The sequence below is a fragment of the Paralichthys olivaceus genome, chromosome 1 (assembly GCF_024713975.1).
Source record: "Paralichthys olivaceus isolate ysfri-2021 chromosome 1, ASM2471397v2, whole genome shotgun sequence".
Taxonomy (NCBI): Eukaryota; Metazoa; Chordata; class Actinopteri; order Pleuronectiformes; family Paralichthyidae; genus Paralichthys; species Paralichthys olivaceus.
Window position 1 is genome coordinate 11,686,614 of NC_091093.1, and position 18,674 is coordinate 11,705,287.

The 18,674-nt window shown below is 41.4% G+C and overlaps 1 protein-coding gene across 6 annotated transcripts in view; it reads right to left on the minus strand.

The window, feature by feature from the left end:
- Nucleotides 1–18,674, minus strand: part of trpm7 (transient receptor potential cation channel, subfamily M, member 7) — a 34,145-nt gene that overhangs the window by 795 nt on the left and 14,676 nt on the right. For 2 of the 6 annotated variants that reach the window (XM_069528754.1, XM_069528743.1), the window contains exons 11-39: nt 17,945–18,045; nt 17,495–17,629; nt 17,338–17,391; nt 17,090–17,230; nt 16,714–16,848; nt 16,280–16,557; nt 15,953–16,181; nt 15,149–15,304; nt 14,785–14,928; nt 12,359–12,487; nt 11,917–12,168; nt 11,392–11,566; nt 10,743–10,875; nt 9,899–10,077; nt 9,578–9,710; nt 8,588–9,387; nt 7,505–7,593; nt 6,838–6,934; nt 6,628–6,704; nt 6,456–6,493; nt 5,433–5,461; nt 4,889–4,942; nt 4,227–4,271; nt 4,028–4,093; nt 1,911–2,194; nt 1,637–1,719; nt 1,113–1,318; nt 385–436; nt 10–116 (exon numbers count right to left, since the gene is read on the minus strand). In XM_069528754.1, coding sequence (XP_069384855.1) covers nt 10–116; nt 385–436; nt 1,113–1,318; nt 1,637–1,719; nt 1,911–2,194; nt 4,028–4,093; nt 4,227–4,271; nt 4,889–4,942; nt 5,433–5,461; nt 6,456–6,493; nt 6,628–6,704; nt 6,838–6,934; nt 7,505–7,593; nt 8,588–9,387; nt 9,578–9,710; nt 9,899–10,077; nt 10,743–10,875; nt 11,392–11,566; nt 11,917–12,168; nt 12,359–12,487; nt 14,785–14,928; nt 15,149–15,304; nt 15,953–16,181; nt 16,280–16,557; nt 16,714–16,848; nt 17,090–17,230; nt 17,338–17,391; nt 17,495–17,629; nt 17,945–18,045 — 4,401 coding nt within the window. Of the gene's footprint in view, nt 1–9; nt 117–384; nt 437–1,112; nt 1,319–1,636; nt 1,720–1,910; nt 2,195–4,027; nt 4,094–4,226; nt 4,272–4,888; nt 4,943–5,432; nt 5,462–6,455; nt 6,494–6,627; nt 6,705–6,837; nt 6,935–7,504; nt 7,594–8,587; nt 9,388–9,577; nt 9,711–9,898; nt 10,078–10,742; nt 10,876–11,355; nt 11,567–11,916; nt 12,169–12,358; nt 12,488–14,784; nt 14,929–15,148; nt 15,305–15,952; nt 16,182–16,279; nt 16,558–16,713; nt 16,849–17,089; nt 17,231–17,337; nt 17,392–17,494; nt 17,630–17,944; nt 18,046–18,674 lie in introns of those variants that run through there. The other 4 variants (XM_069528749.1, XM_069528739.1, XR_011243483.1 and 1 more) reach the window with 3 other exon arrangements.

Here is an 18,674-nt window from a genome sequence, read left to right on the forward strand (position 1 = left end):
CGCGCTCACCAGGAAGTTTGAGTTTGCGACAGCAGGAGTTGCAGTGGTGTTTTGCACGGAAATTCCTAATGGCATCATCCCCCAGGTTGGCCGGTCCAAATATCATATCATATGATCTGCAGAGTCAAATTAGTTATTTAGTGCAGAACTGCTAAAAAACAGGTAGCTGGTAAATAATACATTAAAAAGGTGAGTGAATTAAGTGAGAGATGTAGTAATACTCAGAATTATTATTTATATGGCAACTTTAAAAACACGGTTACAATGTGCTTTACAAATAAAGAAATGAATACAAACAATGGGGTAAAAGGGTAAAAATGCTGTAAATAAACTAAAATAAATTCAGAGAGGTCAGAATCAGGGCAAAGACTTTGTACAACGTACCCCTTCTCACCGCTCTTTATGACCGAAGGATCTGTCAGAATCTCCCCAACACCTGGAGAGGAGCACAACAGGTACACATGCGAATGATCAAAAATATTACACAGACAGTTCATCAATACGTCTCTGCTGAGTGTAAATAAAGGCCACATTCACGTACAACCACGCAACTATGTGTTCATTTGATGCTACGTTTAAAACGTTTGTGAGTACCTAAAACTGAGAAGTTTGAAAACACTGTTGGGCCTGTTTTAGTTTGAAGAGGTATGGTGTGGCTAGTCACCTGCATTTACTTCCTGGTTCCTAACAGCAATGACTCAGGCAAAATTATGTTTACGCTTCCTGTCAGTAAAAGTTCCACCTTAATATTGGTTCAAGGAAAGAAATCTGTCATCTTACTTTTCCCCATTGCTGTTTCTTATTCGTAGCATTTTCTTTAACAGAGCAACAAATCTACTTCCTGTTTACACCGGCAGACATACTGTACCTATGTGAAGGAGTTTTCAGGTGTGTTAGTATGGACAGGGATTATAATGGAGATAGAGCTAAAAGGCTCATGAGGACAGAGATAGTTTTGAGTGTGGATGAAGCCGAGTGCTGAGTGCAGCAGACTGAAGGATAACATTATCACTTCAACCTCACAATGATTTAAATAAGCAACAAAACCTCTGTTTCACTCATCTTCACACAATAATAATAAAAATCTTCAAGATCCCATCAAGAGCTTATACCCTGCAGGTCGAGCACCAGCAGCTCTCCACGGGTGTACTCGTAGGTCCAGTGGCTAAAGGCCAGCATGGTCTCCTCCAGGAGGTTGGTGGGGACAATCTCATCCCCGTTGTTGTTGTTGAACTTCCTGAACTCTCCGGTGATGCACTCTTCTATAGCAAACCATTGTCCAGCAGAGTGACAGTAGAGCAGAAACACCTCCAGAAACCTGAACACACAGACACACACGCACATGCACACACACAACTCTAATTTCAGGATTCAGCAGCAAGAGCAGACAATAAACACCTCTACCCATGGGTGGAGTCAAGTAATGATTCGTTCAAATCAAAATTAAAACATGAAAGATGGTAATGACAACAAATCATGATAACTCTGTGTGTGTGTGTGTGTGTGTGTGTGTGTGTGTGTGTGTGTGTGTGTGTGTGTGTGTGTGTGTGTGTGTGAGTCTGTGTGTGTGTGTGTGTGAGTGTGTGTGAGTGTGTGTGAGTGTGTGTGTGTGCAGCAAACACTCATGCGTGCTCACCTCGGTGAATAAGGAATCGTCTTCGGCCTGACTTGGTTGAAGGCAAATGTCAGCTTCTGAGCAGCTCGTTGTTGTTGAATTTCCTGCAGGGAAACAAAGTTTAAATCTTATAGGTAACTGATATGGAGTTAAAATGACAAAAGATGAGTAAAAAAAAAATAGGTTCAGCAATCGACACATCCCCACTGTCCATTACCAAAACTACAGCCATTAAGCAAATTCAATTTTACTAAATCTATCTGCTGAGATACTACATGTGCGTGTGACACCCTACCCTGAGACAAAGGTGCAGCACAGTGTCCTCTTTGTAGATACTCTGCCAGGTCTGGACCACCTCAGGGAGGAAGGACTTGACTATATACAGGTGTCCTGGTTTCAGGATGTCGTATTCTGACCAAGTGCAGAGCACCTTGAGGGCTCGTCGGAGTCCACCACCCATCTCCTCCTTGCTGAGGAACTCTATTTTGGCACAGAGGCCCCGCTGGGCCCAGGAAGACATGCTGTTGTTGATGGTGTTGGGAGAGCTCTCATCCAGTCGGTACACGGTCACCGGCTCCCCTGATAAAGAGAGAGAGAGAAGTTAGTGTTTTGTAGTTTCCTGACACAACCTGCAGACACACAGCAACATGGGCCACCTGTCAGATTTATGGTACTACTATAAATCTACATTTGATTTGAGCTGATTTTTAATAAGCATGCTCTCAGCGGGGGAAACAGAAGTGCACATAAAAATCAATCTGTGGATAAAAAAGCAGAGGAAATGTGAGTTTTGCACCCTCCTGTGAAGGCACATCTCTGACTATCTTGATGAAGTGGCCTTCCTTTAATACTGAAATGCTGTAGCACTTACATCAGATCAGGGTTTGTCCATCCGTTGTGAAATCACTTAAAGGTTCAGTGTGTAGAATTTTGTGATATCTAGTGTTGAAATTGCATGTTGCAGCTGATCACCCCTCACCTCACCCTCTCCTTCCAAACATGAAAAAGAACTTGTGGTATACTTTAATTTTCATAAAATCTCAAAAGGTGTTTAGTTTGTCCAGTCTGGACTAATGTAAAAAAACATGGCGGCCTCTGTAGAGAGGACCCCCACCATATAAATATAAAGTAATTAAATATAAAGGGCCTTTTCTGGGGTAAAGAAAACTACAATTCATATAATTTAGATGAAACAAACTCATGAAAACATCATGAGAGTTATTCTACATGAACTTTAAATCTTGGCACAGATGTGTGCCAACAATGCACCACACCTCATTTAAGACCAACACACCCAAACAAGCTATTTGTGGAGGCTGCACAGGTAAATAACAACTGTGTCAGTCTGAGAGTTAGAAAGAGAAGAATGTTGAGCATGGCGCTGCTTTGTGCTGAATGTACGTTAGGGCCACAGTGTCTCTGGATGTCATAATGAGATTGAGAAAACTTTCTGTATCAAGTTTTAATGAACAACATTCAGAAGGAACAGTTTGAGGTGTAAGGAAAAAATATTTCCGTACAATGTATTAAAATGCATGTCTCATAAATTTGAAAGAGAATTAAAACAAACAGTTAGTAAACTTCAAGTACTCTACAGGTCCTTATAACTTCTGATCAGTGTTGGTGTTGATTATTAAAGTGCAACGTGAGCGCAGGCCAGCTGGGTAGTGAGGACACTCAGGCAGGGTACAAGGCAAACAGGCCTAATGTGCATCTGCCTTCGTCGTGAGTCAGTGGCAGGCCACCGCTGCAAGATGTAGAAAGCAAAAACCCTAATGGGTCTGTGGTAATTGTCTGTACTTCCACAAAAAAACCTCACTTAAATCAGATCAGAGTTAAGACACAAATCTTTTGACAATCTATTTCACAACGTAAAAGAAAATTATGCTTTAAAATATGTTTTTTGAAAAACATGATATCAAAGTTACACAAGAACCAGAAAACAGGAGAAAACCAAACTGCGATTTTGACCATCGTTAAAATGGGACTGAATGGAGTTTTGAGATACTAATCATAATAAAGTGGTGCCACGTTGCTGCTCATTTCTGTGAAAATATGCAGTCAGCACCTCCTCACACCACTGTAATGACAGGGCTGCAAACTGCAGGGACCAAATGACTCACAGGTATTTGCACTTAAAAACAGAAACAATAACAGCTGTTGCTTTAACTGCCACTGAACTAGTTCCTCCTCAACAAGGAGGATATAAAACAAAAACACATCACCAGCTTGAACTGGACTGTGGAGCAAACAGCTGCAGGCGTGGCAGGACAAAAACACTGTAGTGACCACGCCTCTTATTAGACTGCACACTTCCTTATTCTCCACCTGCCTGCTGTTCTATTTCAGAGGCGTCTGTGGGTCATTCAAATGATCCGACACGTGTGGGATTGCCCCATGACCCAAACTCACCTCTAGGGGGCACAGGAGTGAAAGGGATGCTCTGCGATAGCCTCATCAAGTTGTTGCGTTCAACAGCTACAGGAGGAAAAATGCGCGCACACACACACACACATTTATATCATAATATTAGTCACACAATAAGTAATTCATGACAACATTATAATATAGCCTTTACCCTGGAATACATGTGTATGAATCCATGTCTCACCTGAGTACTGGTAGCTTTCCATGGGCTTGAAAGGTGAGCCAATAGCTAAAGAGAAAACAAAGTGACTGTTAATCTTTGCAGAAAAACATTTTAAAAGCTTATTTATTAGATAATTATTACATTTTGGTGATGAGCTGACAGTGAAGAGGCAGGAGGAACAAGGGGAGGGGGAGAGAGAGCAGGATATGACATGCAACAAGGCTGGATTCATGTCATTTAATGAAGTTGTCATATTCATTCAATAAAAATGTCACCATATGAAAAGTTTACTGCAACAAAAAACCAGTTCATGGATTGTTCTCACCGTTATGGTTTAGATATTAGATTCGTTTTTCAGAAGACTACAGAAATTAACAGAATATTAAATAAAATAGTGAAATCACTGCATTTTAATTTTTTTCAAATAAATGACAAAAAAAAGGAGTATCTAGCAGCTAACAAGTCTCGTATTCTTATTAGAACCTTATCAAAGATTTTGAGAATAATAGGAGTAATTTAAAGAGAAAAAGGTCCTAATATTACAAGAATAGAGAAAATGTATTTTTGGGGGAATAAGCGGCTATGAGAAACCATGTTCGGAAGAGTTTAACTTCCTCTGGATCCAAAATCTTGAGAGACAGATGAAGTTATTCACTGTATTAAAAACAGCATTGGTGACTTACAGTCCTTCCTGGACCCCAGGTGGGTGTGTTGTGGCATGTAGAGAGGAACTGCAGCTGTAACCACAGAAGTGAAGAAGCACAGTTAAGCTTCATTCTATGAAGCATCAGACAGAAGAGGTCACACTGTGCTCCTGATGTCAAATCCTGTTCCCATCAAATCACAAAACAGTTGGACTTGCAAATGCAAGATTATCATTGAATGAAATGGCTGTAATTCTCCATTCTGATTTTCTGACATCTTCTGTAACACAGGGATGTTGCTGAAGCCAAATCAGAACCAGACGCAAGGCTTCAGTAAAACTTAACAGTAATCAGATTTACAGGAGGGACAAATTTTTCCCCTAAAGATTTTGTTGATATCTGTTACCGTGCAGATTAAATCACACACAAACATACATAGGGTCGCAAAGAAAGGCGAAAATTCAAAGGTCACTTTGGTCACATTGTTCATGTAAGTGTTGCTGGACCAGCTGATCCAGCAGAATGAGCCGGGCCCAACTATGTCATGCAGATGAAGGAGGAAGAGTGAAACTACACATCTTACCATTTAGAGTATCCTCGCCCGGGGCCCGTCTGGCAGAGAGGAAGACAAGAAAAGAGGAAAAGCAACTCATTAGTTAAACTAAACACAAAAAGATTCCATGAACACAGTAACTGTCTAGATCACAGAGATACACAGGAGCTTGTGAAGTGCATTTACACAACAAAACTGCTGATCTCAATTTAAATCAGACAGAAACTGGTTAGACTTTCATTTGTTTCTACAAAGTTAAGTCAAGAAGTTAGGGGATTTTCTGCCTGTAGACTGTATGCATGTGTACTTACATCTTTGCTAGGACTGTTTTGAGCATATTGTGTGTTCATGTGATGTCGCAATAATCAGAAAAAGTTGTTCCCAACTGGGATAATTGCTGTGAACAACATTTCAAGTCAGAACAACTCAGAATCAAAATAGTAGCTTTTAATGTGATCTTGTCAATTCATCACTTAAAAGTATATGTCCATCTTTTACAAGTGCCAAACATCACTCTTATAAGCCATTATGATGCAAATAGACCACAGAGCTGACAGAGCTCATAACACAGAAATATAACACATTTTGTTTTCAGCATAAATGTTTTTACACATTCCAATTTCAAGGTACATGAACACACTGAAGTCTGAAAAACAACTTGTGATCTTTCTGGGAGCATGTCAATGCACAGATAGACAGTATGGCATGAGGACATTTTGGGAAAGTTATGTCATTTTTACCAGTCCTCACACCTAAGGCCTGTTTGAAGGTTAAAGGAATAGTTCACCGTTACATCAATTGTATTTGATTCAGCTGCAATGCTGTTGACCCCTGAAACTCAAAAAGTGTTGTGTGGACTCTTTATGGCTTGTTTTTAAGATCAGAATAAGGCATTTAGTTGTGATGGCTAATGTTAGGGTGAGTGGCTAGGGAATGCATCTTGCCACTTGTCCTCACCAAGATAGAAGTACAACAATGTGTGTGTGTGTGTGTGTGTGTGTGTGTGTGTGTGTGTGTGTGTGTGTGTGTGTGTGTGTGTGTGTAGACACTTACAGGCTGCTGGCTTGGGCTGATTTGACCTGAACTTTTTCCTGGTGGAGAAATTACAAGTTATTAAAGAATGGAAGAAACCGGAAAGAATAAAGTTAACAAGAGTTAAACTACTCTGATGTTCTGTTTTTCTAACTTTGTTCTCATGAGAGAATAAACACAGACACATTCTCACCAATACTGCAGCCCTGGGGTCCTCATGGATGAGGATGTCTTCAGCCGACACTCTGCTTCTGTCCCTCTTCGTCAGATCTACAAGTACAGAAACAACCATCAAACGTCATTGATGACACTCAACACTAAACAGTCAACCAATAACTAAAAATGTAAGGGCTGTGTTCTCTAAGAAGATTTCGCTCAAGAGAAGGGATCTTTGTGAGCTTACTGGAGTCAGGATGGAGAAAAGCTGGTTTTCTGTCAAACTCTGTGAAACCAGCATAAGAGTTGACAGCTCTGATGTGACCATGACCTTCAGGATGAGCCTACAGCCATGAAAGCAGAGAGAGAAAGAAAGATAGCCGTGAGAGGGTTTTTAGTTCTTCTCAAACACTGATTAATGGAGAATCTCATTAAGTTTAATCTAATCATACATAATCAAGTAGTGTCACAACAGACAACACTGTGAATGTAGCAAACTAACAAAACACACAACTTCATAATTCCAGTTTGTCTGCAGTGTTGTCATGGAGGCTTCTCCTCCGAAAAAGAGTCATTATTAAAATGTTACCTATGGAGTAAGGCGACATAAACCGCCCTCAACTCTCGATTGATTCTGATGATCTTGTGTAATCAATCAGAGCAGCACGTCACTTACAAAATAATGATGAATGATAAACAGCAATATTTAGACATTATTTTGATTCTGATGTTTCCAACCATCTGAGTGATATCAAACATCGCCAATGTGGTATTTTAAGTTTTTTAGCGACTTGAAGGACATTCACAACACATCTGATCGCCAGAGGGTTAGGAAGTCTTCATAAAAAGGAAATGTGACAGAAATATTAAAATAAAAGAATATGTATACTGTACAATGACACATGTAAACACACCTGTGATCTGGTCTTTGTGGCCGGGCTTTGCTGTCTGCTGGAGTCTTCTTTGGGTGTTGAGTGCTGGAGGGCCAGATTATCTTTATGTCCTGGAGATATTGTAAGTGATTAATTTATATGTCAATGTTTATATGTTGATATGTCACATTATAAAACTGATATAATAATTTCCTGTGTTAGTTACAATATCCAATCAAAGCAAATGCACAGATTTGTTTTACTGTTTTGCATTTACAAGACAAACACTTCCTGATCAGGGGACACAACCAACACAACAATGATGATGTAATCACAGATAAATAAAAGCTGTTTCTGAGAAAAAACTCTTCTCATGCCTCCACCAACCAACACATTCTTCGTCAATCATCTTCATCAAAACCAGACAACTTATCACACCATTCAGGCATTCAGGTCTCAAGACTTGAGTATATGAAAACCTCAGAACCACCCAGGAACAGAAGAAACATAAAAGTTCACACAGACAGAGCAGAGGGAGAGAAAAAGCCCACAGCTTAAAGTTGACTGGGATCCTGATCTGGGAGATGGACAGACCCGAGCACCGGGCAGATGTAGCCCTCAACTTCAGACTGAAACTCAAACCTCTTGTTGTGTTCCTCTTGTCAGGGGGGTCTTCTGACTCACTTTGACCATCACAGCAGGATTCTGCTGGTCGCAACTCACTTCGTTTCCTGTCTCTTTGTCTGTGGGGTCTCCTGGGTGCCACAGCAGGGGCATGAGTGCAACGTGGCTGTGAGTTTTTGCTGTTGGTGTGACTCATTGATGATTCATCTTCAGGAGTCAGTGAGACTTCAGTGTCTGCACTTTGTTTACTTAGAGAGCCCGATCTCCCCTCGTCATCACAGAAAGCCTCATTCACGTACCCCCAACTCACATTAGTCTCACTCTCCCCTCTTACTGACCCCTCTGTGTTCTCAGGTTTTACAGAGCAAGCAGGCAAGCAGGTAAGCTGAGCAGAGCCCGAAGTCGAGACAACGACAACAGTAGGATACACACATACACTGTTTTCATCCTCCACTTTTTTCTTCTCATCAACACCAGATTCATCCTCATTCTCATACTCACCAACAAATGCACCAAACTCTACAGTGGTGCTGTCTGGCTCGAGAGGTTGCTGGTAAAGCCCAGCGAGAGCGAGCTCCGGGTGGCTGGAGCCACTGGGCTGGGAAGGGGTGCTGCTGATATGGAACTGAGCTCCAGGGGAGGGTACGTTGGGTAGGCTGGATGGGGAGTCGGAAAAGCCCGGCTCTTGTGGACGGGTCAGCTTACTCTGGGTGAGAGAATGGCCTCGGAGACGCAGCTCCGGAGGGGAAAAGGCCACAGCACTTCGGACAAAGGCACTGGAGCTGGCACTGCCTGAGCAGCCAGCCTCTGCAGCAAGGTGGCCGAGCCCAAACAAGACCCTCCTCTCTGGACTTGCTGGGTCGAGGTTGGGGTCCAGCCCCTGTCCTGGTCCAGGGGTAGGCCCGACTCTCCTGACACCTTCCGTTACAGCCCCTCCCCCTACACCAATCCCAAACAGAGAATCTGCTATATCGACTCTTGCTTGGGGGAAAGAGGAGCCGAAGTAGGGCCCTGCACTGCGTTTGCCTATCACGGACGATTTAGAGTGGGGGCCTGTGTCTGTTGCCACAGGGGCAATGCTGGGGCCCACATTTTTAGACAGGCTGAGTTCCCGGGTGATCTGATTGTGGACCTTGCTGGCCTCCGATGCCCTCTGAGCAGTGAGGGTCTTCAGAGTGTCCACAGTTAAAGCTGAGAGGTCCTGCAGGTGGCCGATTTGAGAGTCCAGAGTGTGCAAAGAGCGTTTTATAAAGTTGACCTTGTTCCCGACCTCCCTCAGTTGCAAACACATGGTCTCAACTCTGGAAATGACAAAGAGCATTAGTTCAGCTCTTGTTGCCTGCTAATGTTTAATTAAAATATATAAATGTTATTAAAAAAAGCATGTCTGACTGATCACTGACTGATTTTTCTAATTCATTACTAATCAAAGTTCTAGTTTCATATTTACTGTATGCTCTGCATCTTTTAAAAAAATGTAAAGACGCCTACCTTTCTGAGGTAAGACGTATTCTCTCCTCACTCCCCGAGTGAAACTGATCATCTTTTTCATGAAAGTATGTCTCCACACACTGCTCCTCAAAATCATGAAGCTTCTTTTGATCTTCTTCAGTTAGAAACAGCTCTAAAAGAAGATTAACAAAGAATTGAAAATACAGTACATGAATAAATTTTGGAGAACAATTGTTGAAAAGTATAGTTTTTAGTTCATGTACTCAATATTGACACACACATATGTATGAATGAATTGCATCATTAATCATCAACAGCAGACCACGCGCATGCTGCAGAGTGACAGCAGTGTGGACGTACTTGGTCCGTAGGTATTCTCCTTCTTCCTCTTTCGACACATACAGAAGAGGGAGTAGATATGGCAGAGGAGGATGAAGGGCGGTGGGAGGACAGGCTTCTCGTGGTAGGCCATAATGAAGTGGTAGCGCTGGTACTTCCAAACCAGATTAGAAATGGACTTCACTTGTATATACACATTGCTGGAAAACAAGGCACAGGTATGGATGAAGATGAGGCGAACAACAGCAATATTTCATTTAATTTTAACTAATTTGAGCTGCTTTTCAGACATGCACTGAACTCTGGATAATATCCCGATTATATCTTGAGGGGCTGTATGTCAGAATGCAAATGTCTCTCTTTCAGTTTCTCCTGCCAGGCACCATGTAAAAATTCCAAATATTGTCCGAGTGAGACTGTGTGAAAACACAGCAGGAACTTATCCGCGAGTGGGCACGTTGATGACATTTCTGTTGATGGATGCAAAACTAGCAAAAAAAAAACCCCAAAATATAAAAAATGTAATATCTCAGAATACACCTAGAAGACGCTGAAATAGATGCCAACTTGGAAAGACAATGAGGTTAGATAGCTTTTGGTGATAAGGGCAGACGTCGGTCTTTTGTTAGTGGGCAAAAACACAGCTTCAGAGCTGAATTTTATATGTTATGTCCCATCTCATGCACCATCCCTCCCCTGAATGCTCCAGATATTTCCCTGTTGTCGTGAATACGTTTGACAGTAAAATCTCCAACTCTTCATATGTGAAAGACAAACCCGGACAATGTTTCGACCCAATTGCGTGGACAATTTCCAGAGATCATGTCTGAAAATGGCTCAAAACTCTGTAATGTTGTGCACTTACTTAAAGAAGGCAATGAGGAGGTTGACCATCAGTATATACTGTACAAAGAGGTAGACTGCTTGTAGGAGAGGAGTCAGCCACACTCCTTCCTTACACAGGGACTTCACTGATTCGTCACTGTTGTTGGCACACACTGTGAGAAGACACAGCAATTGAGCTGTTATTCGAGCTTTCAGAGGAAAATTAAAAACTGCAGAGCCTTGAGCATACAATTTTTTTTTCTTTCCACAAGCTCACACTATCTTATTAACAACTATTCACCACTTTTTGCACAAGGTCATAATCACAGTAAATTTGAATGGTGGGACATGTCAGGGTGCCAACTCAGGTAATGGAGCAGTCGAATGTTTTTGATTGATTCAAGCTTCAAAAAGCCAGACTCTAGTGATGACCGACGTCTTTTTCAGACACTTCATACCCGAGTCCAGACAGTCAGTGACGGTGCCCCCCTCCCCAAAGAGACTCGTGTTGGCTGCCTCTGCCAATGACCCATGTTGTGTGAAAGAGGCGGAACAATGATTAGGCCCTCGTGGGTTGGATTTCAAGTGCTCTTTTTTGAGTGGCAATCAGCTGTTATGCCTTGGTGAGAAGCCTTGAATAAAACTGTCCTTACCATCATAGTCTCCCGTACCATCCTCATCGTCCTTACCATTGATTTCATAGGCATACACTTCCCCGTACATCATCCAGTACGGCTGGAAAACCACATCTTTGGCCAGTGTCCAACTGGCCTCCTCCTCTGGGTACAGAATAGCTTTCCTGGGTACGCCATAACTCAGTAGGACTATCGCCATTATTACCACAATATAAAACATGTTGGCCACCTGCAAGAGACGTCACACGTACTGAATGAAACATATGACATATGACTTGAAACAATATCTGAGTTATAAAGTACAAAGTAAAAAAGCTTAAAACACGGTGTTAATGATGCCGTTTCGTTAAGTAGTACGGAGACGTGTTTTTTCTGTTTTATTACGTCTGAAGAAGAGGTCGTCTCGGCTGAAATACTGTTTACGCCTGAGACCACTAGTGCATTTTGTGGACTCAAACACTTGACCCACCCCTCCATTAGCACAGTGGTGAGTAGCTAATGAGTGAATTTTCATTTTTCGGTGAACTATACCTTTAACAGTGGTAAGTGAAATGCGTATTCAAATAACTGAGAACTCACCATTTTAGCAATCATCATGACGTAAGGGCCAGCTTGTTGGTTGACAGCCAGGATATCCAGGAGTCGCACATACCAGAAGATGATATTGAGACAGTAAACTGTCCTGCCAGGGATGAAGGCTGCACCTCCGCCCAACCTCAGGCCAAAGCCGATAAAGAAGATCACAATGGCCAGAAAATCGGACACATTGAAATAGTCACCGAACCACACCTTTATCTTCTGGCTGATTTTGCCTGCTTCAGACATGAACATCTGGAAAAAAGGAGGTGGTAAAGTCAAAAGGAGTTATTCCACAGTCTCTGAGGAAGTGAATTTGTAGGAGCGAGAGAAACTGGTATCAAAAGCAATGACTTTCTGATGAATACATTTATTATCTTCACCACTTTGAAATCAAAGAGTATCATTTATGCTTCTTTAAAAGTTTGACATCTGTTTCAAATACCTCTCGTATTTTCTCAATGGCAGAGGTGAAGATGTAGAGGATGACCACCCACTCTTGAGATGAAGGAAACTTGGGCATTTTCACGAGGACCACATACGAATAGAACATCAAGAAGCCCAGGTAGAAGAGCTGAGGGTGGGAAACACACAACATGACTCACAAAAAAAAACGTCCACTGCCACATTATACTAAACATTTTTAACTAGATGTAAGTAAAGGATTTATTCTAACCTAGAATAGAAAATCTGATTGCTAAATCTAGGTGCCTCATAAATATAGACACTGAACTGTGCTGACAAAGAGCCTTTGAACAAAGTCAGTCCCTGAGAGAAGCTTCTTCTCTCTAAAGTATTTTTGAGACAAGGTAAAGGTGAAGTGATGCCCACAGAGAGAACTGAACCTCTTTAGCTACTTTTTTAATCACATAGCAACTTAAAGCTCCATTGATCTATATTTTAAAGAAATATTGAATGGAATCATTGTGTGTAATGTGAAATTAGTTGCTCATAGTGATGAAACCTCCTGTTAGGCCTCTTTTGCTTATTTGATTGATTTTACAGGACATGTGCTGAATGTTAGAGTTCAGGCTTTGTGAGACATTTTTTCTGCCCCCTACTGGACACAAAATCAAGCAATGCAGCTCTAACAATGCCTGTTGACTGACATCAAATTTTAAACAGACATTTAAGAGAATGGATCCTGCTGACTATGGTGATCCCCACCAGCAGATTGATATTTCACTCTTCTTGAAATATTCAACATCTAGAGACGACTTGCTATGAGAAATGCTTCCGTTCGGACCTCTGAATACTGAGGTGGCTGGTAAATATTTGATGGATTTCCATGACTTTTAATACAGCAGGTTAAAGTTTTCACATACTTTATGGATCGGTTCAAGTATCAAGGTAAAGACGTTTATGGTGCCTAGGTTTTGTATCTTAATGACTTAAGCAATTCTCAAAATTTTACTCCACAACAAGTTTGGGGTCAAGGTTTTTGGATGGAAGGCCATGAAATTTGTTGTTGACGCATAAACTCTTGTGACTCTTGTAATCCCATGACTTGTCATATAGAACAATCAGGTCAACACTTAAATTCATGGCCCCATACCTGTATCACTACAAACGTCCCATCAGCCTTTGTTACAACTTAATACAACATGTAGACTTATCTTTAAATAGTGGTCTAAAGCTCCATTTACCAATATTTAAAAAAAATATTCACTTATTCTTCAATTTCACCATTAAACATTTACATATTTACTTTTAGTTTTATTACATTAACAATGCAAAATGCTGCTTAAAAAGGGAGAGGTGATAAAATACATAGTTGTTCATTAGCGTATTAACTTTGTGGTTTCAACTGATGAGTACTGATGATAGTACTTAATAAATTACATAGAAAGCACAAGCAGCAAAGTTACATTAACTCATTTTTGATTAAAAAACACTAAGGCTGTGGGAAAGCATGAAGGTGTCCATATATGCAGGTTTGGGCAACCTGGATTAAATCAACCATTAAAAAACTTGCTGAACCTTGACATTCGAGATGGGAACTTGTTGGAAAATCAGCCATTAACACTCCCGTCTGATGGGTAATGTGTTGAAATTGGGAGAGAAGCATGTGCAGCAGATGTAGATAAGCTCAGACACAGGTGGTGTTACATACACTTGCAGTCTCAGTGATGTTATCAGCCTGAAGAACAGCCTGAAAAACAGCCCTGCCCAGGGCAGCAAATAAAAACTTCAATGACTGCCCCCATGTTCCTGAGAACCAGCCCTAGGCTTGTGTATATGAATAAACATAAGACTGTGCCATGGAGCTAGAAAGGAGAGAGATGCGCGTTGGACATAATGAGGTTATGTCCAACGCGCAACGTTTGACTCTACCCTCGAATTAGAGCAAATACAGACTATTGATGCGTCACTATGAGATGTATTATGTGGATTGAGATGTATTGTATGATAGCATTCCCTCAGATGGGTGGTGCTGCACTGTGTGAGTCATTCAGTGCTAATATGCTCAGACTGAGGGATTTTTTTTCTATTATTCGTATTGAGCCACTTTGTGTGTGGATATCTGATAAGGTTTCACCTTGACCCTCTCCTGTGGTTTTTTAACATACCGGTGAGATTGGAACATTTGAGGGCCTTATTAGCAAGTGAACGCAAAGGTTTGATCGTCCAATGATCACTTGCCATGGCTGCAGTAAAGCAGGTTTTGTGGAGACAACACTTATCTTTTGGGAAAACCTCTGTTTTTAACCTAGAGCTAAATGTCCAATGACATGTATATGAATTCTCTGCAGGTTGGCTCCAGCATCTTTGTAGATCCTTCTACCCAGATTAAACACCACAAAATGGAAAGCTGGAAAGATGGGTAGACCAAACTGGTAGATATTTGTGTGTCTTCTCTAATCTTCATACCGTGTTGGACCAGAATTTGACAATGGGAGCGTGGTAGAAGGCATAAATCTTCCTGGTTAACGGCAGCTTCCTGGAACGAATGTGCGTCTCCATGTCGTTTTTGGCCTCCACATGGTCGTGGGATCTTGCCTCCTTGAACACATCCTGCCAAGAGGATAAAAAGGCCAAAATTAGATGAATGGAGAGACAGAAATAAAGCTAATAAAAGGTCAGAAAGTAAGGAATTGAATGCCCTAAGTGCAAATAAGTATTTATCAGCAAACTTTTAATTTGAACAAGTTTTTTAAGGATTTATTATGCTATTGGACTGAAAGACTACTTTGATAGATAAAAACATTTTTGATTGAAGAACGGAGGGACTGACCATTTGGATGTCTTCAGGTATGTTCTGAAAGTTGTGTTCGCTGTCCTCCATGGTCATCTGGTGGTCATCCTGACTCTGAGGGATGTGCGCCATCTCAGCCTTGGATTTGTACTCCAACAGAAGGATGGCAGGAGGCACCAAGATACTCAGAATCACCTACACACAAACAAACACACACTACTGTGGGTGGATGCTGCTAAATTTGTCGATGCAGTTCTTTAAATTACATACGGGTGACCAATCACAAACAATAAGGCCAGCTTAATCTGAGAGTTTCAGACAGAGGATGAAAAGAGTCGCTGCAGCGATGTACTGAATGAGTCAAATAAGTGTATTTTGAACATTACAACATCTAAACCTATTCTTGCAGAACTCCTTATGACTAATCAGTGTTTCCTCTAGGATTGTTTTTAGCAGCATCTCACTTGTGTTGTGTGTGGCAGGTGAACTTTTTCTTCAATGTGTTTAAAAACACGTCTCATAATTTCTTGAGAAAATCAAACACAAAGTAAACTTCAAGTACTGTACGTTTGATGTTAATATTACTGGTCACACAAAAATATCATTATTACTGACAGCACATCCATCTCATCTACTATCTACTAATTCCAGAAATCTCTGTCCATATTCGGCTTGCATATCTTAAGAACTGTTCATCCGCCTCACCCTTGGCATGAGTATTAAAGTCCCAAGGAAGTGTTGTGTCGAATTTGGACACTAGATACATTAAATATTAATAAACTTTGATTTAACAGACGACCAAGATTTTTGATATCAAAAATAAAATCCAAATGGAACATGAACCTTGTACCAGGAGTTCTTGCGCATGTTCAGCCTTCCCATCCACATGTCAGACAGCAGCATCTGGGTGCAGGTGTGAGCCACAAAGGGCCTTAAATGGGAGGAGACAGCCAACTTCAAACAGGTAGAGTTGCTCCAATTCTTCAGCTCGTAGGTGAGCAGCTTCATGGCCATGGTCTCGTCCTGTCTGAATGACTGCTCCAGCAGGTCCACGGCTAGCGTCCCAAACTCACTGAAAAACATCAGCTCCATCAACAAGGTGCTTTCTAAAATAAATTCAAGAGGTTAAATAACTATTTGACATGTACCAAAGCCACAGAAAAAACATACTTTGAATACTCCTTGAGCTCCTCTGACGTGTCGTCCACCACGTCACTCTTCTTGGCCTCGTATCCCATCGACCGGCAGAGTTTACAGGCCACCAGTGCCTTTGCCATGTTTTCCTCGCCATGCTGCCAGAAGAACAGCGACATTTTCTGCCTCTTCATCAGTACAGCCCACACCAGGAGCTCATTGAAAGGGTAAGGGAACCGCCGAGTCTCTGGGTCGTCTATGTCCACAATCTCTTCTTTGCTCCTCTTTTTGTTCTGCTCTGTGGAAGACTCGAGCTACGAGGAGAAGGAAGAAAGAGCGAAAAGGGGAACAAGGAGACAGACGTTTTCTGCCATTAGGAGTGGCTCTAGATACAGATAATATCTGGAGATGTGGCGACGCTCTCGTCTAAAGGAGGCCATGTTCTCTTTTGGTGAACACAAGTAGTTTACCTTGGGTTTGTATGGCTGTGCGGTTTTGATGAAGTGGTTGTGCCTCGTCTTCTCCTTCTTGTCAGCCTGCATGCTGAAAGACTCGTGGCTTTTCCTCAAATGAGAGCCAGGACCTGCTGTGTGGCGCCCTGATCTCTGTGCACAACATAGAAACATCTTCAGGTTTACTGAACGATCAGCTTTTATTACAGTTCACAAAACATTTAAATATTCATTGCCATTAGTACAATGTTACTGTAGTTACTTTTGATGATAAAATAAAGTTTTGTTGTAAAGGTAAAACACACAAGTTTCAAATATATAATATTTGAAACTATTTGAAATAAAAATATTTTGGGCATTGCTACCAAGACATTGCAAAACAGTTTTAACTCACCCTACTGTTGCTATGGAGATTGTTGTAAATGATTCGGAAGCGTTTCCTGGTGTAGTTGCACCTGTAAGTTCCGCCCATGAGGAACTCAATAACCAGACCCACGTCAATCAAAGTGATTTTATAATTTGGAGGCAAATGACTCTGAAAGAGGGAACAGAGAATGAAAATGGTGAGTGAGACTGGTTAATGTAAACAGGTAGAATATATCTAAAAATGTAAAGAATATATAGCTAAAGTGAGCTGACTACCTGTTTAACATCTCTAACCAGATGGAGGAGAGTTGGATTGTTGGGAGGCTGTTTCTAAAACAAAGGGTCACAAAAACCTTCAGAACATATAATATATATACATATGCATACACACGTAAACATATATTTTATGTAGTGGTTGATTTCATCATGTTACCGTGTTGTAGAGCTCTTCCAGCCGATTGATTGTCAGAAAACGGTGCATGCTGACACCGTTTTCTATGAGCAACTTGACAAAATCCACCCTGTCCATCACTAGTGCATCCAGCATGGCTTGCTCCAGAGAGCTCACCTTAACACAGAAAGATAAACATACTGTTATAAAGCATATTTTCATAGCAAATGATTATTTACTAAACACGTTGGCCCAACTACTAAAAAAACACATGCAAGAAGTATAAACAAACTTATTATCTATTCTCTTGTTTGCTCAAGAGCCGGGAGTCCCCGACTTTAAAAATAAACACGAACACTGAGGGCTGCTCACGAAGACGACAGTAATAGGGTTCATGTTACAGTCAAGACAAGTAGTTCACAGAGGCCTGACCGAGTCCAGTCCCCTGGTACTTCAGAATAGAGACGCACACACACACGCACGCAGACCTACCAGGAGCTGCTGTCCGTACACAAACACATGATTCTTGGCAATGTCTACACGATCCCAGGCCAGAGTCAGGACCAGCTGATCGAAGGCAGATGCATTGGTGCCTGAAATACACAGGTGTAAAACACACACATACACAGATATTAATTCCCGGGCAAGTGTATTGTAACGTGTATTTCCTGTATGCCAGGCCGCAGGATTAGAGGGGGTTAGCAGAGCAGGGCCAGGGCAGTAATACAGTCAATTACACACTAATACAGCAACAGAGCATGAGACTACAAAGCAGTCGATTGTGTAAATCTCAAATAAGCAAGAAAAAGACTGGAAGTTGATCAAGGGATTTTACTTAATTAAGTTTTCAGATAAGCAGTCTGATAAATAAAACATACTTGAAAAAATAGGATGTATTCTCCAGTGTGTTCAGCTTTTAACAATAACGACACCATTTCCCGTTATTAAACTTTCCATTTAATATCCAGTGCATAAAATGAATTGGTGAAGTGGAAAAGTCTCTCAGCAGCACACATTGTATTTAAAAGGCTTGAGAGCTTTCGCACCCTTGGGTCCTTTTAAAGGATGAGTTACTGTTTCACCAAGATGAATGTGCTCTTGGCCAGCATATATTTGATTGAGTGGACATTTCAGTCGCAGTCAACTGTTTTTCTTTTGATCGTCCAAACCTGTTTCTCCAGGTGATCGATCAGCTGCTGTCAGGTGTAAATGCCTGGCTTTT